A 23,655-nucleotide genomic window follows, 5' to 3' on the forward strand; every position below is an offset into this window, starting at 1 on the left:
AGAACACTTCACTGAGAGTCACTTCACCAGCATTTCACCATTTCATTTGATATCATATACACAAAGAAAATCAAAAAATTTGGTTTAACTTGAAGAAATTATAACAGAATTATATATTGCACAGCAGAGTGTTCATAAATAAATAAATAAATACAATTTATTAAAACTTTATTTTTAAGATATATAACATGCTTTTATGTTTTAATTTAAACCGCAAACTTGCTGGAAAAATAAAAGGAATGATTACATTTTTATTTTATTACATTTGAAAAGATTGTTTTCTTTTTGGATTCTTTTTGGATTGTTGAAAAGATTGTTTTCGATTGTTTGTTACATTGTTAATTTTATAAATTGATGTGATTACCTCCATTTGTGAAAGTAAATTTGTATTTGACAATGTTTTTATGTTCTACAGTATGTACTCCTGACAGTAAAATAAGCCACTATAAAATAAACCTATGTAAATACACTCTTAATATATATATATATATATATATATATATATATATATATATATATATATATATATATATATATATATATATATATATACACTGCTCAAAAAAATAAAGGGAACACTTAAACAACACAATGCAACTCCAAGTCAATCACACTTATGTGAAATCAAACTGTCCACTTAGGAAGCAACACTGATTGACAATCAATTTCACATGCTGTTGTGCAAATGGAATAGACAACAGGTTGAAATTATAGGCAATTAGCAAGACACCCCCAATAAAGGAGTGGTTCTGCAGGTGGTGACCACAGACCACTTCTCAGTTCCTATGCTTCCTGGCTGATGTTTTGGTCACTTTTGAATGCTGGCGGTGCTTTCACTCTAGTGGTAGCATGAGACGGAGTCTACAACCCACACAAGTGGCTCAGGTAGTGCAGCTCATCCAGGATGGCACATCAATGCGAGCTGTGGCTAGAAGGTTTGCTGTGTCTGTCAGCGTAGTGTCCAGAGCATGGAGGCGCTACCAGGAGACAGGCCAGTACATCAGGAGACGTGGAGGAGGCCGTAGGAGGGCAACAACCCAGCAGCAGGACCGCTACCTCCGCCTTTGTGCAAGGAAGAGCAGGAGGAGCACTGCCAGAGCCCTGCAAAATGACCTCCAGCAGGCCACAAATGTGCATGTGTCTGCTCAAACGGTCAGAAACAGACTCCATGAGGGTGGTATGAGGGCCCGACATCCACAGGTGGGGGTTGTGCTTACAGCCCAACACCGTGCAGGACGCTTGGCATTTGCCATAGAACACCAAGATTGGCAAATTCGCCACTGGCGCCCTGTGCTCTTCACAGATGAAAGCAGGTTCACACTGATCACATGTGACAGACGTGACAGAGTCTGGAGACGCCATGGAGAACATTCTGCTGCCTGCAACATCTGTGAAGAGCACAGGGCCCCAGTGGTGATTTTGCCAATCTTGGTGTTCTCTGGCAAATGCCAAACGTCCTGCACGGTGTTGGGCTGTAAGCACAACTCCCACCTGTGGACGTCGGGCCCTCATACCACCCTCATGGAGTCTGTTTCTGACCGTTTGAGCAGACACATGCACATTTGTGGCCTGCTGGAGGTCATTTTGCAGGGCTCTGGCAGTGCTCCTCCTGCTCTTCCTTGCACAAAGGCGGAGGTAGCGGTCCTGCTGCTGGGTTGTTGCCCTCCTACGGCCTCCTCCACGTCTCCTGATGTACTGGCCTGTCTCCTGGTAGCGCCTCCATGCTCTGGACACTACGCTGACAGACACAGCAAACCTTCTAGCCACAGCTCGCATTGATGTGCCATCCTGGATGAGCTGCACTACCTGAGCCACTTGTGTGGGTTGTAGACTCCGTCTCATGCTACCACTAGAGTGAAAGCACCGCCAGCATTCAAAAGTGACCAAAACATCAGCCAGGAAGCATAGGAACTGAGAAGTGGTCTGTGGTCACCACCTGCAGAACCACTCCTTTATTGGGGGTGTCTTGCTAATTGCTTATAATTTCAACCTGTTGTCTATTCCATTTGCACAACAGCATGTGAAATTGATTGTCAATCAGTGTTGCTTCCTAAGTGGACAGTTTGATTTCACAGAAGTGTGATTGACTTGGAGTTACATTGTGTTGTTTAAGTGTTCCCTTTATTTTTTTGAGCAGTGTATATATATATATATATATATATAATTATATATATATATATATATATATAATTATATATATATATATATATATATATATATATATATATATATATATATATATATATATATATATATATATAATTATATAAAAAAATTATATATACCATGTAACCTCCTGAATCTTAAAATATACAGTGATACAGATTTTTGGTCATACCGTCCAACACTAATTATAAATGGTTTATTGTGCACATGATCATATATATTTTTTTAATTCACGTGCCCTCGTAATCTTTAATCAAAATAACTTTCCCTCCCTCACAGCGACATCTCTTCCCTTCTCTGATGATGAGGGAGGGTCAACCAGTCACTCACATGAGATCCACCAATAGCAAACCAAAACCATCCAATCAATTCCCCATGGACAAAACCAAGTCCTGCCCTACATTTGTTCTTGTTCAAGAAGCTGTTTCACTCAGATATAAATAACAATAGGGAAGAAAACACTATCCAACTTGAAAACTTTCACTTAGACCACCTGGATAGCCTTCAAAATTGAGATACGCACAAAAGTATTTAAAAATGTATCTTGTATTATAGTCCAGGTGATATGTGCAAAATTTGAGGTGATATGTTAACTTTTTCATAATAGCCTGAAACTTTGTTTCATGAATCTAGTTTGGGGCCCTGAACATTTTCAGAAATGGAGCCATCGCAAAAATGCCTTGTGGTTCCCTTGGCGGCCATTTTACATTCCGCCATAACCAAATTAAGTATTTTGTATCATATCTCCTGAATCAAACATGATAACACAGAAAAGATGTCTACCCCTATGTTTTGATGGTCAAGGATTACAATACCATATAAAACATCATAAACTGTTCAGGTGAAAAGTTAATGGTGAATTCAGGGACGTGAGAAGGAAATCACAGTATCTGAGAACCTAGACTAGACTTTATAATATCATGTCTGTTGCATGCATGTTGTGTATAGTTTAAAAAGCTTAATCCTTTTGTTCATTAACCTTGACAATACAGTGACTGTAAAGAGTAGAATATTCAATATGACCATAGCAACATAACTTAAAAGGAATGTGTCAAATACAAAGATTTACTTGAAAAAAATCTATTTCAGAAACACGTTTGTTTGATTGTTTTGTTGTTGTTGAACCTATAAACACGTAATGCGCATGTGCATGCCGTCGCCGTTTTCATAGATTTGTGTTTTTTAAGTTTACGCAGAGATGAGAACGGTATCATTTTCAAAACTCGTTTTCAAGAGCTTGCACTTTGAAACCTATTTCGGGGTTTGCGTTCTTGGGCCACAAGGACGCCGTTGTCGTGTGGATGAACGGCTGGAGTGCATTGAGTGTTTTCTGTTTTCAGTTGAGAACGGTGTTGTGTAAGCGTCCCCTAAGTTAATACTTAATGATTTTTACAACGGAAATTAATCAATAAAAAAACTTAATTAAGCTGGGCAATGATTTTCTCCTAAAGGTGCTGTTCGGCCAAAACAATCTTTGTTGAATGAATTTCCTATTATCTCTGTAAAGCTGCTTCAATCAATCTATATTGTAAAAAGCGTTATATAAATGAAGGTGACTTGACTTGACTGCACCAGTGCATGCTTAGTTGGGGGGATTTGCTCCATTCCTCCTTCCTTTCTTTGTGAACAACTCAAGACGAGCTTGATCGATGTTGAGTTCGCTGCTGGTGCGATCTTAAAGGGAGAATTGTGAAGAGCTCCACAATGGAAATTACCTCCTCTGGAATGCTTTTTGGAGCCTTTGACAGAGCCATGAAGGCCTATGTTGCCATGCCATCTGCATTCCAGGTAACCCATACTGTCTTCTTGCCCCTGGTTGCAAATGCAGAGACTGTGTCACAGCCAGTGAATGTCATGGAACATGAATGGGCCTTGAATTTGTCAGGACCCAGATATTTGGCAATCTCATGGGCAGGTATGTATCTGAAGTTCTTGCCAGTCCCAAATGCCACCCACAACTCCTCAATGTCCAGCTGTGACACATGTGCTATGGCTAGAACCACAACAGTTGGTCCACAGTGCGCAGGTTGATCTTTTTTAATCCTTTTCTTGCAGTATCCGCCGCATGGAGTAGCATCCTTGTATGTGCCTCTTCATGTGTGCAAGGGGCAATCTGATCTGATTCTTGTGGGTGAGATGATTGGGTCTGCATGTCTAAACAACTTGTTTGGTAGTCGACATTTTCTCATTTGCTGGCCAGAAAGTAAAAGAGCTCTGTTTTGTTTTTATCCACTCTCAGGAAGCCTTTACAGTTGGTTTGTTAACTTGTTTTTTTCCATCCACTCTTGTTCTTGTCCCCTTTCCCCACTTCTGGGACTTTAAGCTGTTAATTTCATAGCAGTCCCATACAACATCTACTCTGTTCACCCTTTCAAGTTTTTCTTTAATAAAAGGTATGAAAATCTTGCTGGAAAAGTCATTGAAGGTTTTAGCTAATTTCAGCATGTTGATGACTGTTCACCCATCTAATATTTAGACCTCACTGTCTGGGGCACTGGTTTCGTGAGGCACTGTCTGGGGCACTGCTTATACTGTTTTCTAGGCAGATTAGCCTTGTATCCCAAGTGTAGTCCACCATGAAGAGATGCGCCTAACAATGTCATGCGATATATCGCCCAGCCCTACACCAACCCATGCCAAAGAACGAACGCTGATGAAAGCAGACAGTGTTGACTAGAGCCAACAGTGTGGAACACATCAGAAAAACTAAGTCGGCCGACAATCAAAAACTGCCCAACTGCCGGCTTGGTGTGTCCCTGGCTTAAAAAGCAATCCATACACTATAGGCACCATTTCTTCTTGCATGTTTCCACCATTTCATCCACCATGTTTGTTTACAGTAAAGTCACGTTTGATGCGAGAGATTTTGTGAGATTTCCCTTGTTCACAGGTGGGACTATGTTGTCTGTGAATGGAATTTGTTAGTGTGAGATCCTGGTCAAAACGCGGCACTCCACACACTGAAGGAACAAAATGGATAAATCTATTATTTTTTATCGTCATGCTTGTGGTCTCTCACATTTAAAAAATATTATACGATTTTAAAAATCTTTTAGTGTGGCCCCATCTTCAGATGATATTCTAAGATACTGCGATTTCATTGTAATCCTTCTCACAACGTCACTGAATTCGCCATGAACTATTCAACTGAACATGTTGTATATTGTATCAATGTAATTCTTGACCATCAAAACATAGGGGTAAACATATTTTCCATGTTATCATGTTTGGTTCATGAGATATAATACAAAATACATAATTCAGTTATGGCGGAAAGCAAAATGGCCACCATGGTTGCCATGAGGTGTTTTTGCGATGGCTCCATTTCTGAAAATGTTCAGGGCCCCAAACTGTATATGTGTACCAATTTTCAAGCTTTTATGAAAAAGTGAACATAATTTTCACATATCACCTGGACTATTAATGATTTACAGATAATGATGTTTGAAATGTCATTCGTATTATTTTTATATTACATTCAAAAGCAATTTTTTTTCATAGCTGGACATGTTGATTAAAAGTTAATTAAATTAACCAGAAAAATCTTTAAACATTTTAAATAATACTTGTAATATTTATGAGCAACTTAGATTTTTTTTTTCAGCGACACTTTATAATTAGTATATAGTAATAAATTACTTAAAAATAATTTGCAAACTATTAGTTTATAATTATTTCATAGTTAATATATTGTAGTCTCTACGTTGTTAATATATTACTAGGCTGTATACAAATAGTGACTTTTTTCATTCATTGTCACTGTAATTAACACAATTATTATTGTTTAATTAGCTCACATGTAAAGAGTTAATGTTTTTTTATGCTTTGTTAACAACTTATTATCCATTAATAGCTTTCTGTGATAGGGAAGGTTTAGGGATAGAGTTAATATAAGGGGATATACAGTTAGCCTATATATTATGCAACCATTACGCCAATGGAGAGTTACTGTAAACTATACATGCCAACATGTATGTGTGTGTGTGTGTGTGCTTAATATATTTGTAAACATTTTAAGGAACACTGATTATGAATGGAATTAATGTCCAATAAAAGTTGGTTTAAAGCACGTAATGATAGATTTCCCATTTTCCATGACCTAATCTTTTCCTAAAGTAAGAACTATTTACTCCTAATAACCATTCATCAATTCCTTTTCTATGACCTAATTAAACAATAAGAATTGTGTTAATTACAGTGAAATGAATGAAGAACTGTATGTAGCCTATTAATACAGTATGTTAACAATGTAGAGACTAGAATACATAACCTATGAGTAAAACTAATAATTTGTTAATAATTTGTAAGTATTTTATTACTGTATACTTATCATAAAGTGTTACCAACTTTTCTATAGAAATTCTCAGCGCCGTGTTTCCTGCTCATGAATTCTGTGATGCGTGTTATCGTACCTGTGAAGTTTGCGGATGACAGATAGAGCCAGGTGAGGGCCGGGATAAAGATCAGGGCGAGGGAGGCAGCCACAAACTTCCTGCGCCCACGACACATTCCCAGCATCCTCTGCAGCCAGAGGGTGTCTGTTCAGAGACCTCTATGTGGGCATCAGCTTTTTGGATGGGGGGTGCATGGCACTGCTCAGTAAAAATACAAAACAAAAATAAAGTGTTAGCCATTGCACAAATTTATTGATGATAACAAAATGCTCATCTACCAGAATCAGTAAAACACCAAAATGACTTCAATGGCAACCCAAATAGATTTTAGAGTTTGAACTATCTGCATTATATTAAAGGGATAGTTCACTAAATAATAATAATAATAATCTGTCATCATTTACTCACCCTCAAAATGTTCCAGACCTGTATGAGTTTCTTTCTTCTGTTGAACACAAAAGATATTCTGAAGAAAGTCTGTATCCAGACAGTTGACGGAAGCCATTGACTTCCATAGTTTGGAAAAAAAATACTATGGAAGTCAATGGGGACCAGAAACTGTTTTTGGTTGCCGACATCCTTCAAAATATCTTTTGGGTTCAGCAGAAGAAAGAAACTCATACAGGTTTGGAACAAAATGAGGGTGAGTAAAGGATGACAGAATAAAAAACTTTTGGGGTGAACTAACACTTTAATTTGACTGTTGAATCTTTTCCTTTGAACTCAAGTGTTTGTCAAGCCAAGCCATAAAGTGTGTAATTTGGGACAGGGCACAGGTTCCAAATAAAAGAGACAATAATCAAATGAGATGAAGCACTTTTGATTTGTCAAGTAATTTATTAATTGTATTATCCAACAGCATGTATTACTACATATTTAATATACAAATCAAGTTTTAATGCATTTCCAGAAAAAAAAACAAATAGTTACTGTGATATAAAATGACTCATACTGTGATAAAAGCCACTCAGGTTACCTTTTATGAAATTCAAACCTAAAACCTTTCAGTCACCTGCCAAGATCTGCACCACTAACACCACAGCATCATATCTATCAAGTTAATGAACTAGTGAGCATGTTCAGATCTCTTACTGCAGTGCTAAAGAACAGGCTGGAACATGAGGTTGGTTTCTCAGATTCAGCAGCTGCTATGTCAGCACAAAAGACAATATTCGAGTTGTGGCAATGCAAAGCATCTGAGAGTAAATCTGACTATGTTCAAATCTTCATATTCCCCACTTAAGAACAAAAATACAGATCAATGCTGTTACTCATGGCATCCTTCCTTCCAATGTAGATCTTCCTGCCAAGTTTCTCTAACTCCAAATTTAATATAGCACAATTGTAGGCCTATATAATAAAGCAATAAAGCAATTCCTTAGAAATACTTTAGTAAAAATCCAAGTCATGGCTGGCTCATAAAGCGCCATAGTTTGAAGAGCCTTTCACTCCAAACAAAACATTTACAGTGACATCCTCAGACTTCAGTGGGTAATTAAACTACCATAAAGCAATGAAAACAAGCATGGATAGCGCAGGTGACTGGATTTAAAACCATCTAAAGAATTACCACGATAACCAGTGTCTGAAGATAAAAAAAATTACTAAAGTAACGATAGTTTCACCCAAAATACCACAGACACTATCACTGTTAGTGCAGTAAAGCTGTGGTAAATATTAGCACTGTAATAAACGGATGAAAACAAATATTCTGAAAACTTCTGACACTGTTTGAATTAGTCGTATGCATTACTTTTATGATGATTGGATGCTCTTTTTTGGGCTTCAAAAATCTAAATCTAAGGTAGGCCTACCATTCACTCACATTATAAAGCTTGGAAGAGCCAGGATATTTTTTAATATAACTCCGATTGTGTTTGGCTGAAAGAAGAAAGTCATACTCGTTGGATGGCTTGTTGAGGGTGAGTAAATTATGGGGTAATTCTAATTGTTGGGTGAATTTCTACTTTTGTCCAATTTTATTAAACTTTTCTCAGACAGCAACATAGTGTCCGACCAGATCTGGCCCACATCTGGTACACGTGAATCCACTCGTCCACATGCTCATGGTCGTATTAAAAAAAAGGGCTACTTCTGATCAAATTACTTTTACATATTGACTTTAGAGATCGTTGTTTCTTTTTGAAAACAGTGTTTATAAACTGTTTTAATATTTTTGTTTCAACACACACATTTAAATGTCCCACGCTCAGGTAGGGCAGTGACATTAATTTGCATAATTAATGATGATTTGAGATGTGATGGAAATAGCATTTGTTCTTTACGGTTCAGGGGAAATGATGCACGTACGTCTTTGTTGAACAATGTTAGTGAGCGAATAAAATTAACTAATGAGAGAATGGGGAGTGTTTTATGAGACTTTATTGAGGATTACTCCACAAAGGTCAAAGTGGCATATAAACATTGATTATGTATTACAGTTGAATACACTAGTAATTGGTCATTTATTATGGTAGGGAATTGTATGGCTGTTATGCATGCCGTCTCACCTGTGATGCTGAAATCACTGTGACTGGACTAGTCCTTTACTGACAATAAAATATAAAACAACAGACGAAAAAATGATCTTCAGTATCCGTATGATATGTGCATGAATGAAGAACTGATGGTTTTAATGCCAATCGTCTCCACCAACCCAGTCAGAATCACCGTGAGGGAATATCACAGATATGTCAGTGTCTCAGATCGCATTTGTATCCATTTCAGATCCAAGATTAGCGCGTGAAAATGCCGCATGCTGGATTTGATGAATGCGGTGGGTTTTTTAGAAAAGATATGCTGGAAATATCGTCTTCTGCTTCCCTGCACGCGAGTTATACATCACATTCCACAAAACGCGCCGTTTATTCGATCAATTATCTGATATCATTGCGTATAATGTGAACACTGCGGCCTCTCTACACAACACTCCCTGTTTGTTTCCCATCCTCCTTCAGTTCTCATTCCCAACATATCCTCCAATCACTGCCTCAATCCACAATCCACAATCCAGTCCAGGCGGCTGTGTTTTCACAAAAACCCGGGAAGGGATTTGATTCTGCTTTGCTTCCTAAAGCTTCACAGTACTGTACAACCCAGTGGGCATTTGATGTCAATTTAACATCAATGTGACATCATTTTTGATGTCATGCTTTGTTTGTTGGTATTTGGTGTCAATTCAACATTTATTTGACGTCAAAATGTCTTGATGTTGTAAACTGATTTAACTGATTCTACCTTAAATTGATCAATTGCCATTTCATATTTATACTGTGATCTTATTTCATTTGAGTCCACTAAAAATATATATTTTTCTAAAAAATGTAATTAATTTAAATGAGTTAACAAAACATTGATTTAACTCAATCCTCTTGCAGATAAGTGTTAGTTAACAACAGCACACATGAATGAGTTGAAGACCTTAACAAATAGATAATCAACAAGTACACAATCACTGCCTGTTAAATAAAGCAACATGCAGTGTTACATCAGTGTTTCTCTGCTCATCCAGAACTGATGCACAGGCTCTACTCTTCAGCACAATGGTGACCCACAAAACTCAACAGTAACTCTTTAAAGGTCCCATTACATGGATTATTTTATTATTTTAGAATGTTTCCTGGGGTGCCCTTATAATGTTAGTATGTTTTCAAAAGTTGTTATAATATAGAAATAAAAGGCATATTTCCTAGCCTGATTTTAGCGTCTGATATGAACGCTCTGTTTGAAGGGGTGTGTCTGCTGTGAGACTTCAGTGTAAACGCCCTCTGCTGTGATTGGCTGACATGCTTGCATATGAAATATTTAGCATTACATGTGAAACTCTCTCGAAAACTTTTACTATTACAGCTATTATATGTTTTTACTATTACAGCTATCGAGATTAACGAATCGTGATAATTTTTTTAAAGTATTTAGATCTATTCCCATCACATAAAAGGTTGCAGTGATCCCAGTGGGCATTTGATGTCAATTTAACATCAATATGACATCAACATTGATGTCAAAATTACGTCAAGAAATAGGTCAAAAATGAAAGTCATATTGACGTCAAAGTGTCGATGTCAATTTGATGTCAAGATTTTGACCTCTGCTGATGTCATTTTGATGTTATTTTGATGTCATGCTTTGTTGGTATTTGATGTCAATTCAACATTTATTTGATGTCAAGATGTCATGATGTTGATCCCAGCAGGCACAGGATATAGACTACAACGTCAGTCAGACGTTGGATTTTGGTTGAAAATGAATGTCGGGTTGATGTCTAAATCAGTGGTTCTCAACTCCAGTCCTCGGGACCCGTTGCTCTGCACATTTTGTATGTCTCTCTTATCTGACACACTCAGTTCAGTTCATGGAGTCTCTCTTAACGAGCTGATGATCTGATTCAGGTGTGTTAAATAAGGGAGACATACAAAATGTGCAGAGCAGCGGGTCCCGAGGACTGGAGTTGAGAACCACTGGTCTAAATCCAATGTTTGTTTGACGTCAGGCTCCAACGTTGGGCAGTCGTTGAATTTTGGTTGGAATAAACCAAACAAAAAGGTGAAATGCATGGCCGTACACTTATTACCAGCTTCACTTAAAGCTAAGACTGACTTTATTTAATTTCCGGTTTAATCAATAGTTGTATTTTAAAGTCACCATGATGTAGACTTGTAGTCAAGACCGCCTAAACCGAGACCAAGACACTACCAAGACCAGAGGGTATCGAGACCAAGACAAGACCAAGACCAAGACCAAGACAGAATAAGTCAAGACCAAGACCAAGTCGAGACCAAGACCAAGACCAAGACCAAGTCGAGACCAAGACCGAGACCAAGTCGAGACAGAAAAAAAAAAAAAAAAAGACTAGTGTTGAAGCTAAGCTATAACTTGTAGTATGAAGTATGAATTCAAGAACAGCAGCATAGGGTTCAGCCGCAGTTGGCAGAACAATACAGAGACAGACCATGTCATGTGTGTGACTGTGAGCTCACTGTAAATGTTTTTGCAGACTGGGTGAGATCAACTATGTGAGCAATTATTGCATGACGGCTGTTACTGCACTATTAGAGGATTGAGACTCCCTTAACTTTTGTGTACTGTTGAGAACTGACATGACTGGTACTGACTGGTTCATCTGACAAAACATCAAACACCTCCAACACCATCTTGCTCCTCCAACAAGTGTCTAAAGAATGAGAAATATTTAACCAATTGAAATTATACTTAATGTGTAGATGAAATCGTAACAGCAAATTAAAGATGCACAATTATAAACTTGGATTAGGCCTAATGTTTAGTCAACACAACATAGATATGCAGATGATATTTAAAAGACCATTTATTTAGTCCATCACCATCTTAAATACGATACTGTATTCAAACAACACACACACACACACACAGATATCAAAGACACAAATTCATCGAAGCAAATGCCTGTCTATCTCTGCCGATTTCGGAGTCTCAGACTCCAAATTAATCCATTCTGCAACTTTTAAATACATAATTAATTTTTTAAAAACGAAATTATAGGCTTAAGTGCAGGATCCGAAAGTTGGTCGTTTTGTCGCTATGGTTACACACACAACACACACACACACACACACACCGTTTGGCGGTGCGCTCAAAGTCATCTGTCAGTTGTGCAGTTACCCAAAATCTCCTGAATGAAGATAAAACCCATCATGTCACTGATATGTGTTTTTTAAACCAAGTGATCAAAGTGCTTGTTGCCGCTGCGATCAGTGGCGCGGATACAGTGTTTTCTCGTGTGGCTCGCGCACACACCGCACCGTCATCAATCCGGCGCGCGCTTCAATTCGTTCCGTTGCGGATAATAATGTTGCATTATCGAACGTTGTGTCGTCGTGGATATTGTAGTATTGTATTTCTAAATCCCCCGACCACTATGTCAGCGAGACCTAGACAAGACCGAGAGGTCCGAGACCAAGACAAGACCAAGACCAAAGACCGTCAAGGCCGTGACAAGACCGAGACCACGTAAAGGTGGTCTCGAGACCGGTCTCGAGACCAAGACCGGTCTCGAGACATACATCACTACCATGATGGTGGTTAGCGTTTGCTTTAGTTGGACTCTTGACTCTTGACTTTGTAGTATACATTTTTTTTTAGTAAAAAAAATAATTGTGTAATTATAAATCACATTTGTTGTGGCAAAAAAGCCATGAGAAAATTTAGATCAGGTGATGTTGGCTGAACATTGATAATTATGTCATCATGTAATTGCCTGAATCCCTGATCTTATTCAGTGTCTAATGTTTTGATTATATAGGACTTGTGTTTTTAATGTTGCTTTATAATAGGAGACAATTGATTTTACAGCATGAGAGCAATGTTGCTTAAATAATATAAAGGATTTTCAAAACATTTAGTGCATTAAACTTTTTCCTCTACATTATTACTGTTGTATTACATATTATTGTTGTATGACTCTCAACAATGTGACAATCAATGAAATGCTTCAGCTGCAGTACATGCTGGGTACCACCAATCAAAACTCACCCATATCTCCCAGCATGCATTGCGGCTTTAATAAATTATGCAGCTGGAGTTGATCTGATTATCTGGATTTTTTTTTTTATTGTCACCATTGTTGAGATTCATATGCTGTTTCTTGATGTCTGTGTGTGTCTAAGTAATGCCATAGATGAAAGGTTTTTGTGCACAAAATAGTTTTTAAAAATCAAGTATTTTTAGCGCAATTTTCCTACGGACAAAATTGCGATTGTTAACTCATGATTTCTGTTCTGTCTGTGCGCACCAATCTTGCACTTCTATCTCCTCCTCAACCAGACCACCTAGAGACTTCGGGTTTTCGGCATTATGTTAAGGAAGGTCTAATCTCGGGAACGCACACAAAAAAAAAAAAAAAAACATAAAAAGATTTACTATCTCTTAGTGTTGTGATCCCATGACGTCAGAAAATTGCGCTAAAACACTCACTGAGTTTTTATTACTTGTTTTGATAAACAACACTGTTAGATATGTTGTAGAATCAAATGACTTATATTATGAATAAATCAATGTTAAAACCACAAGTCCTATATAATCAAAGCATTAGACACTAAATAAGATCAGGGATTCAGGCAATTACATGATGATATCGCCTTCTTCATCAATAAACAGCCAACATCACCTGATCTCATTTTCTTATGGCTTTTTTAGCTACAACAATTGTGCTTTATAAACACACATTTATAGCAGCCAGAGAAAAGTTTAATTAAAGAGTCAAGGGTCAAGAGCACAACTAAAGCAAACGCTAACCACCATCATGGTGACTTTAAAATACAACTATTGATTAAACCGGAAATTAAATAAAGTCAGTCTTAGCTTTAAGTGAAGCTGGTAATAAGTGTACGGCCATGTATTTCACCTTTTTGTTTGGTTTATTCCAACCAAAATTCAACGACTGCCCAACGTTGGAGCCTGACGTCAAACAAACATTGGATTTAGACGTCAACCCGACTTTCATTTTCAACCAAAATCCAACGTCTGACTGATGTTATAGTCTATATCATGTGCCTGCTGGGCATCTATTTGACATCAGGATGCCATGATGTTGATGTTATTTTAATGCTATTTTGATATCATTCAATATCAAGCTCCAATATCAGATTAAATTTACCTTTTATAGTATATGCCATTATAGTGTCTGCTGTCATTTTAAACGTGAACTAAATGTAAATATGCTAGGATTTAAATAAATAAAAACACACATGCAAAATACATAGACCTAGGTCTACAACTTTCAAGATCATTCAGGCTAGGTCTTTTAGATGTTGAAAATGAGTCACATTGATTTACAATGAGTAATAAATATACTTTTTTTCAGACATTTCAGACATTGTTTTGACATAAATTTCACATAAATTTGACGTCTTGTTTCCTGACATCAAATCAACATCAATTTAATGTCAATGATATTGACCTGAGATGTAGGGACCAGAAAAAAACATGTCAGATTGATACCTTTGTTAGGCATCTTTACAACCACAAGGAAATAATTACAAAATATAATGAAAATATGCATATTCATGCATGTCATACATGGTGGTCAAAATCTTGACTATTTGTTGATGTCAAATTGACGTCAAGGTGCCCGCTGGGAAGAAAGCATAAAAAATGTAGCTAGCATGAGCTAAACTGTTTCTTTTGATAGCTTTGAAGTTTGTAGTTCCCCTTTGCAGTTTTGTGATGTAGCCACCCTTCCTGAAAATATTACAAATTCAGGCCTGGATGGTCTTGTTACTGGGCTCTTGTCTATAACAAAATTTCATAATATGTACACAGATAATTAATTCATTTTTATTTTAATTCATACAAACATTGTAAATATAATTGGAAAACTTTTGTACAAGTCATTTGTACAATTACTCATTTTGTCATTTGTAAAGACTCCTTTATAAAGAAACGAACAATGCTTACTAAAAAAAAAAAAAAAAAAAAAAAAAATCAGAAGGAAATTATAACTGCAGTGTGCAAATAGGCTACATTTTATATATATTCATAAATATTTTATTACATTTTACATTATATATATATATATATATATATATATATATATATATATATATATATATACATAGGCCTATATTCAATTAAGCATAGCTAACCATAGTTTAGACACTGTTTAAATGAGATCCCTTATTTATATATAAGTTTTAGTGATGTGGTTTTATAGCAAAGTCCATCTTGAATCTGCACTGAAAGTTAGGGATCATAATATATGGTGTATATGATGACTCATATTTAAAGGGATAGTTCACTTTGAAATTAAATGTTGGTATGTTTTAGCTTACCTCAAGGGCATCCAAGATGTAGGTGTCTTTGTTTCCACAGTAGTTTCAATTTTGATATTTTTAGGTCAAACCGTTCTTGTCTGTCAAGTCATACAGTATAATGCAGGTCTATGGTCACCACCTCAAAGAGCATGCACAGAGAAGTCCAAATTAAACAATTCCCCATCGTAAGTACACATTGATGGCCTAAGACACAAAACGAGCGGTTTGTGTGAGAAAACGAACAATATTTATATCGTTTTTACCTCTTGTACACAACCGGTGCTTGCGCAGACTAAGCCAGAACGTGCGCACACGTCACACACCAGGAAGCGCCCTCAGATCACTTGCACGTGGTTGTGTACAAGAATATATAAATAGATTCTTATATAAAGAATTTTTAAAGAAGAGGACAAAAGAAGCAGAAAATAAATATAAGATATATAAAAACAAACTAACCAGAATCATGAGAAGCAATAAAAATAATTATTATAGTAAACTACTGGAGGACAACAGAAGTAATATAAGAAACACCTGGAAAGTGCTGAATGAAATTATCAAGAATAAAAAAAAAAATTCTGACAAAAAACAATATAGAAGTTAAGGATATGACCTTGGCTGCAAATTAATTTAATGATTTTCTGTTGGAGTTGGTCCAGGCTTGGCTGAGGGGTTTGCAAAAACTGGCAGTACAAATGATGTGCTAAGCAAGAATGTAAATATTTTTGAAACTATGTTTGTTAAGGAAACTAATGAAAAAGAAATTATAGAGATTGTTAAAGCATTTAAGAGTAAAAAGTCAACTGACTAGAATGGTATTGACATGTTTATGGTAAAAAGTATTATTGGTTGTGTTGTTAAACCTCTAACGCATGTATGTAATCAATCTCTGAAAACTGGAGTCTTTCCAGATAAAATGAAAATGGCAAAAGTGATACCAATATATAAGGCTAATGAAAAACATACACTTTCAAACTACAGACCTGTTTCACTGCTCTCCCAATTTTCAAAAATACTAGAAAAAATATTCTCTAAAAGGCTCGATAACTTCATTACTAAACATAATATACTGTGTGATCAGCAATATGGTTTCAGGACTAATAGGACAACCTCACATGCACTTATTCAATTTGTGGAAGAAATAACAACAGCAATAGAAAAAAATAAATATGCAATGGGGATATTCTTGGATCTTAAGAAAGCATTTGATACAGTAGACCACAATATCTTGATTATGAAATTACACAAATATGGAACAAGGGGGACTGCACTTGCTTGGTTAAATAGCTACTTATATAATCGACAACAATATGTTGAATTGCAAAACCATATTTCAAAGTCAAAGAAAATTACCTGTGGGGTGCCCCAGGGGTCAGTGTTGGGACCATTGTTGTTTAATTTGTAAATAAATAATGTGTGGGAGGTGTCAAAAACACTGAAAACCATTTTATTTGCTGATGATACTAATTTAATCTGTTCTGGGGAAAATCTGGAACAACTCTTGGATACAGTTGAAAATGAATTACAAAAGATGAAGAGCTGGTGCTGGTTGCTTGATGCAAATAAACTAACACTGAATTTAAGTAAAACTAAATTTATAATTTTTGGTAATCGTGACACAACTTTAAATAAAAAGCTTATGATAAATGATATTGAAATAGAAAGAGTAAAATAACTTAAATTTCTGGGAGTAATAATCGATGAAAAATTATGTTGGAAGCCACACATTATATCAAGGCCAAAATATCCAAATCAATTGCTATATTGTATAAAACCAATTACCTATTAAATCAACAAACACTGTACACGTTGTATTGTTCCTTCATACTTCCATACATTACGTACTGTTTGGAAGTATGGGGAAACACTTACAAAACCAACACTGAACCAATATTTATCCTTCAAAAGAGAGCCTTAAGAATTGTAAATAAACCTATAGAGCACCAACTACTCCGCTGTTTATTAAATTAAAAGCACTAAAATTCAGAGATATTGTTGACTTCAAAACTGCACAAATTATGTATAAAATAAATAATCAACAGCTATCGAACAGTATTCAAGGGTTTTTTCAAATGAGAGAGAGCAATCATCACTTAAGAGGAACATTTGTATTTAAAAAGAAACTTATAAGAACAAATTCTAAATATCACTGCATCACAACCAAATGAGTTAATGTATGGAACAGCTGCAGTGAAGAGATGAAAGCATGTACAACTATGAGTAATTTTAAAAGACTAAACTGAATATATGAAAAGAATATGAAAAGGACTCGAGGTGGTAGTATTGTATACAGGTTCATTGGTCTACATATTAAGTCTATGGAGGTGTTATTATTTGATTTGCTATAGATAGATGGAAATGAAGAAGATAGATGGAAAAGAAAGAAGAAGAAAATGTGAATGTGTGTGTATGCATGTATGTATGCATCTGTATCTATGTTAATGCATGTGTCTATGTGAACAGTAGGTAGGTAGATATACGGTGTATAGGTAGATATACGGTGTATGTAAAGATGTATGTATAAGAGAAGCATCAAATTGTTTTGTATTTAACTAAAGGATAAAAATAGAGAAAGGGGGTAGGACCTGAAAAGTTTGTTATGAACTTCTTCCTACTCCTTTTTGAACATGAGAATTTCTAATTTGAATTACTTACAATAATTTTGGAAGATTGTGCTGAGAAGTGCATGACTTTATTTAGCTGTTATTTTAATTGTATGTATGTATGCATGTCTGTATATATATATTTTTATTTACATGTTCAAAATAAACTACTACTAAAAAATAAAAAATCTAGAAGCATTTCACAAGATTTCTATATAAGGAAAGGCAAAGCAAGGAACTCTCAATACACTATTATACTTATACTATTATAACTTAAAGGAGAACTCCGGTCAATTTTAACATTGAGCTCATTTTTTTGTACATTTGGAGTGCTGTCAATACAGAGAACAACGACAAAAATCGGTGTTGCCTACACCGAGTTATTCTATTTTTAAAATTTGCACCTTGTTGACTTCAATGGGGCAAGTTTTAAACCTGCTTTTAGCCTCTTAACATCCTTGATGTGTCATTACAAGTGCACAGAAAATGTGAGTGATTCCTTCAGAGTGAGCACGAGTGAGTCTGACTGCAGTAGATGTGAAAGATATGTATAAAAATGATGTTATTTAAGCCAGCGCAAATACCTGTGTTTACATCCTGTTTTCGGGTTGAAGTCCAAAGCAGTCGATTGCCGAGTTCACGCGCATAGGTTTAGTTACCTATGATCACGTGCGTGAACTCGGCAATCGACTACTTTGGACTTCAACCGAAAACAGGATGTAAACACAGGTATTTGCGCTGGCTTAAATAACATCATTTTTATACATACAGTATCTTTCACATCTACTGCAGTCAGATCCACTCGTGTTCACTCTGAAGGAATCACTCACATTTTCTGTGCACTTGTAATGACACATCAAGGATGTTAAGAGGCTAAAAGCAGGTTTAAAACTTGCCCCATTGAAGTCAACAGGGTGCAAATTTTAAAAATAGAATAACTCGGTGTAGGCAACACCGATTTTTGTCGTTGTTCTCTGTATTGACAGCACTCCAAATGTACAAATAAATGAGCTCAATGTTAAAATTGACCGGAGTTCTCCTTTAACAACATCAATGCATTTATTTCCATTCAGAGGGATGGAAACCGATTATTCCTTATCCTGTGGTTCTCTCTAGTGGACAATATTAATATCACAGCCTTCATCTTTCAGTTGAAATGGCAAATTGTTTAGAATTTGCTGTTAGCCTCCTGATAGCATCATAAATTCATGAAACTAAGCAAGTTTGCTCAAAATTACTTGTTTTCCATATGTATGGTGTTTTTAGAAGTTTAGGCTTTGTGTAGACAAGATATAGATATAACAGTCATAATGGGTCATACCAGTCACATGTAAAAATTCAATTGTAACTCCTAAACTGTTTAATAGATCAAATTTCTTTTGATAACTTGTCAGCATGGTCTGAGCTGATGTGTGCAAAGTTTGGCGAAGGACTGACAAACGTCCTTTGGGATTTATTTTTTATTATTTTACAAATTAGAATGAGTTCACAATATGAATAGCTAATCTCTAAAACATTGAATAACAGTTTTAAATGAAAAAAAATATAACAATTAAAATACTGTTATACAATTGTAAAAACAAAGAGCATTCACTCAATCAGTAAGGGAGTAATTACTCGCTCATTCACATTCTCATTAATTAACTTACTCTTGAAACTCACTGTGGCGTCAGATGTTGAGCCTTGAGTCAACTGAGATTCTACAGCAGGTTGGGGAGAGTAGGGTAAGATGAGCCATTTTTTACTTATGTGGTCCTCGAGATAAGAGAAAATTGGGCAGAAGTACAATGAAAGTATCTAAAGAAATTTCAAGATGTTTGCTATCATTTTAAATGAACAGAATAAATATATGGCAAAGGGTTCTAAAAATGTGGCTTCTTATAAAAAAGTGTTCCTGTGGCTCAATTTACCCTAGGTTAGGGGTAAGTTGATCCGAGTCAGTGGGCAAGTTGCACCAGGTCTAAACTAAACTTATTACATAAATGAATATGATTCAAAATGTGAAATTTTAAAGATAATTTACCTCTTTTAAAAACAAATTTAATAATAAAATTGACTTTTACAAATAGTCATATTTCTTTTCTTAAAGCTAACTTAACATACATTTACATTTAGTCATTTAGCAGACGCTTTTATCCAAAGCGACTTACAAATTAGGACTAAATTAAGCGAGTCATCATGAAGAGGCAAAAACAACGCAAGAAGTGCTCAAAATACAAAGTTCAGGCATTATTCAGAGTAGCATAAGCCCAATAAGTGAGGTTTTAACGGGAAAGGGAAGTATTTTTTATGCGGTTAAGTGCTCACAGAAGAGATGGGTTTTCAGCTGTCTTTTGAATGTTGTCAGGGATTCTGCATTCCGGATGAGGGTGGGGAGAGCGTTCCACCAGCATGGAACTGTGAATGAAAATGTTCTGGAAAGTGATTTTGTGGCTTTCTGTGATGGAACCACGAGACGTCGCTCTTTGACCGATCGTAGGCTTCTGGTAGGGATGTAGACTCGTAGGAGTGAGTGAAAGTAGGAGGGAGCTGAGCCTGTGATAGATCTGTAAGCAAGCGTCAATGCCTTGAACTTGATGCGAGCAGCGAGTGGTAGCCAGTGCAGTGAGATGAACAGAGGAGTGACGTGGGCCCTCTTGGGCTCGTTGAAGACAAGACGAGCTGCAGCGTTCTGGATCATCTGTAGGGGTTTGGTGGCACATGATGGAAGTCCGGCCAGAAGAGCATTGCAGTAGTCAAGCCTAGAAATGACCAGGGCCTGGACGAGAAGTTGTGTTGCATGCTCAGTAAGGAAAGGCCTGATCTTCCTGATGTTGTGCAGTGCAAACCTGCATGATCGAGCTGTCTTTGAAATGTGATCTGTGAAGGTCAGCTGGTCATCAAACGTTACTCCAAGATTTCTGACCGACCTTGATGGGGTGATTGATGATGATTCTAGCAGGACAGTGAAGTCGTGTTGTAGAGATGGATTGGCAGGGAGGACGAGAAGCTCAGTCTTTGCCAGGTTGAGCTGCAGGTGATGTTCCTTCATCCATGTCGAGATGTCCACCAGACAGCTTGAGATCTGTGCAGCTACTGTGGGATCATCTGGTTGAAATGAGAGGAAGAGCTGTGTGTCATCAGCATAGCAGTGGTAGGAGAAACCGTGTGCCTGTATGATGTGTCCCAGTGATGTGGTATAGATGGAGAAGAGGAGGGGACCAAGAACTGAACCCTGGGGAACCCCTGTGGTCAGTTGATGTGCTCTGGATACCTCGCCTCTCCATGCGACCCTGAAGGACCTACCTGTGAGATAGGACTCAAACCAGTGGAGTGAAGTTCCTGTGATGCCCAGTGATGAGAGGCTGGACATAAGGATCTGATGATTCACAGTGTCGAAGGCAGCAGACAGATCCAGGAGAATGAGGACTGAAGATTTGGAAGCAGCTTTTGCGATCCGTAGGGCTTCTGTGACCGACAGTAATGCAGTCTCAGTTGAATGCCCTTTCTTGAAGCCAGATTGGTTGACATCCAGCTGGTTGTTTAGAGACAAGAAGGATGTTACTTGGTTGAAAACAGCTCTTTCAAGTGTTTTCGCAATGAATGGCAGGAGAGAGTTAGGTCTGTAATTCTCTACAAATGATGTGTTTAGTGTTGGTTTTTTAAGCAGTGGAGTAACCTGAGCCTGCTTGAATGCTGTAGGGAAAGTGCCAGTATGGAGGGATGAGTTGATGATGTGTGTGAGTGCTGGTAGAAGTGTGGGAGAGATGGCTTGTAGAAGGTGTGAGGGGATGGGGTCTAGAGGGCAGGTGGTAGGATGACTGGAGAGGAGAAGTGTAGATACTTCTTCCTGGGTTAGCGGAGAAAAGGAGGACAGAGGGATATTGGCTGTGGAAGGGGTCAGTCTGGGTTCCTGTGTGTGTGGAGCTGAGAACTGACTGCTGATAGTTGTTGTTTTGTTGGTGAAGAAGTTCGCAAAATCGTTAAAGAGGAGGTGGGTGGTGGTGGAGGTGGACAGAGGAGAGAGTTGAATGTCTTGAAGAATGATCGTGTGTTGGAGGAGCTGTTGATCTTGTTGTGAAAGTATGAAGATTTTGCAGCATGAACATCAACAGAAAAGGAAGAGAGGTGAGATTTATACATACTTAGATCAGATACGTCTTTTGATTTGCGCCATTTCCTCTCCACTGCCCTGAGTTCGGTCCGGTGTTCACGAAGAACCTCAGACAACCAGGGGTTAGAGGGAGTAGCGCGTGCTGGCCTGGAGGAGAGAGGGCAGATATTGTCTAGAGAAGAGGTTAGAGTGGAGTATAAGGTATCCGTTGTGGTATTCACATCCAGACATGAGAATTGTGAGGGTGCGGGAAGAGAAGATGACACGGCAGATGAAAGATGGGAGGGAGAAAGTGTGCGCAGGTTTCGCCTGAAAGTGACTGGTGGTGGGGTTGGTGGTGCAGGGGTAGAGAGTTGTAGACTGAAAGTAATGAGGAAATGATCTGAAACATGGAGAGGTCTCACCAAAATGTTGTCTGTGATGCAGTTGCGTGTGTAAACCAGGTCCAGTTGGTTGCCTGATTTGTGAGTACCTGTGGTGATGAGTCGTTTGAGATCGAAAGAGGCAAGGAGAGAGATGAAGTCTGTTGCATGCGGCTTTTCGAGATGAATGTTGAAGTCACCAAAGACTAGAAGTGGGGTGCCGTCCTCAGGAAAAGAGGACAGCAGCACATCCAGCTCCTCTACGAAGTTACCCAGCTGACCTGGGGGGCGATAAATGACTACACTATGGATCTTATTGGGAGTTGTAAGTGTAATAGCATGATATTCAAATGAGTTGTTGTTGCATAGAGAAGAGAGCGCTGAGTAAAACCAAATGAAGTTGTAATTTCTATATCTTTAATTGTTTGCATTTCTGAAACTATGATGAAAACCAAAGTTGTAACCTTCCCCAAAACAGACTAAACAGAGAGTTTGTTAAGTAATATTAAATAAAATCTTAATTAGAATGAATGTCACTGAAACTAATAAATATACTGAAACATAATAAACAAAAGGTTATTGGCATGGTTTTCTGGTTAGGCCATTAGGGACTACAGGTGGAAAGATTTATATGATTATAATCTGGTGAAAAGCATCTTCTGGTTCTTATCAGAGAAGAATTTGGTCTAGTTGTACATTGTTCCTATCAAATAAACTCAAATACCAATTCAGGCTAATATTTAGTAAAATTATTTGCATGGTTTTCAACATTGCTAAATCACCAATATGGATCATAAATATTTTTAGACCTGGACAAATTTGCTTTGATGTAAAAAATTGCATCTGTTATGTTAAAATTGTACTTTGACAAAAACAAACAAAAAAAACAAAAAACAATCTAGCTTCATGCATTCCCTTTTTATCAGCACTTGAATGTGAGTAATTTTCATTAAAAAAGCAACATTTTGAGCAAAAAGGTGAGGAAATCGCGTTTTTGTCAAAGACTACGTCAGGTGGGGATTCAGAAAGATGATCAAAACATAGATGGAGTAGTCTCGATAGTCCATCAACACCCCCAAAGCTTCATAGTCATTAACCCTTCCTGGGTCGACATTTCATTCAGTAACATTAGGCAACATTTTGATTTATATGCAGTTTAATGTTGATGATCGTGTTATTTCACCTATGCAAATGTTTATATGATAAAGTTTGTTTCTGCTTCTTCTTTGCTTGTGTTTTGATCAGGAGATT

The 23,655-nt window shown here is 37.1% G+C and overlaps 1 protein-coding gene across 1 annotated transcript in view; it reads right to left on the reverse strand.

Annotated features, from left to right (window-relative positions):
* The window catches only part of large1 (LARGE xylosyl- and glucuronyltransferase 1), a 96,885-nt gene extending 87,336 nt beyond the window's left edge, over positions 1-9,549 (reverse strand). Inside the window, exons 1-2 of the mRNA XM_079868895.1 lie at positions 9,071-9,549; positions 6,579-6,758 (exon numbers count right to left, since the gene is read on the reverse strand). Coding sequence (XP_079725021.1) covers positions 6,579-6,684 — 106 coding nt within the window. The 5' untranslated portion in view covers positions 6,685-6,758; positions 9,071-9,549. The remainder of the gene's footprint in view (positions 1-6,578; positions 6,759-9,070) is intronic.
* Between the last annotated feature and the right edge of the window lie 14,106 nt (positions 9,550-23,655).

Source organism: Squalius cephalus (assembly GCF_949319135.1).
Source record: "Squalius cephalus genome assembly, chromosome: 4".
NCBI classification, from domain to species: domain Eukaryota; kingdom Metazoa; phylum Chordata; class Actinopteri; order Cypriniformes; family Leuciscidae; genus Squalius; species Squalius cephalus.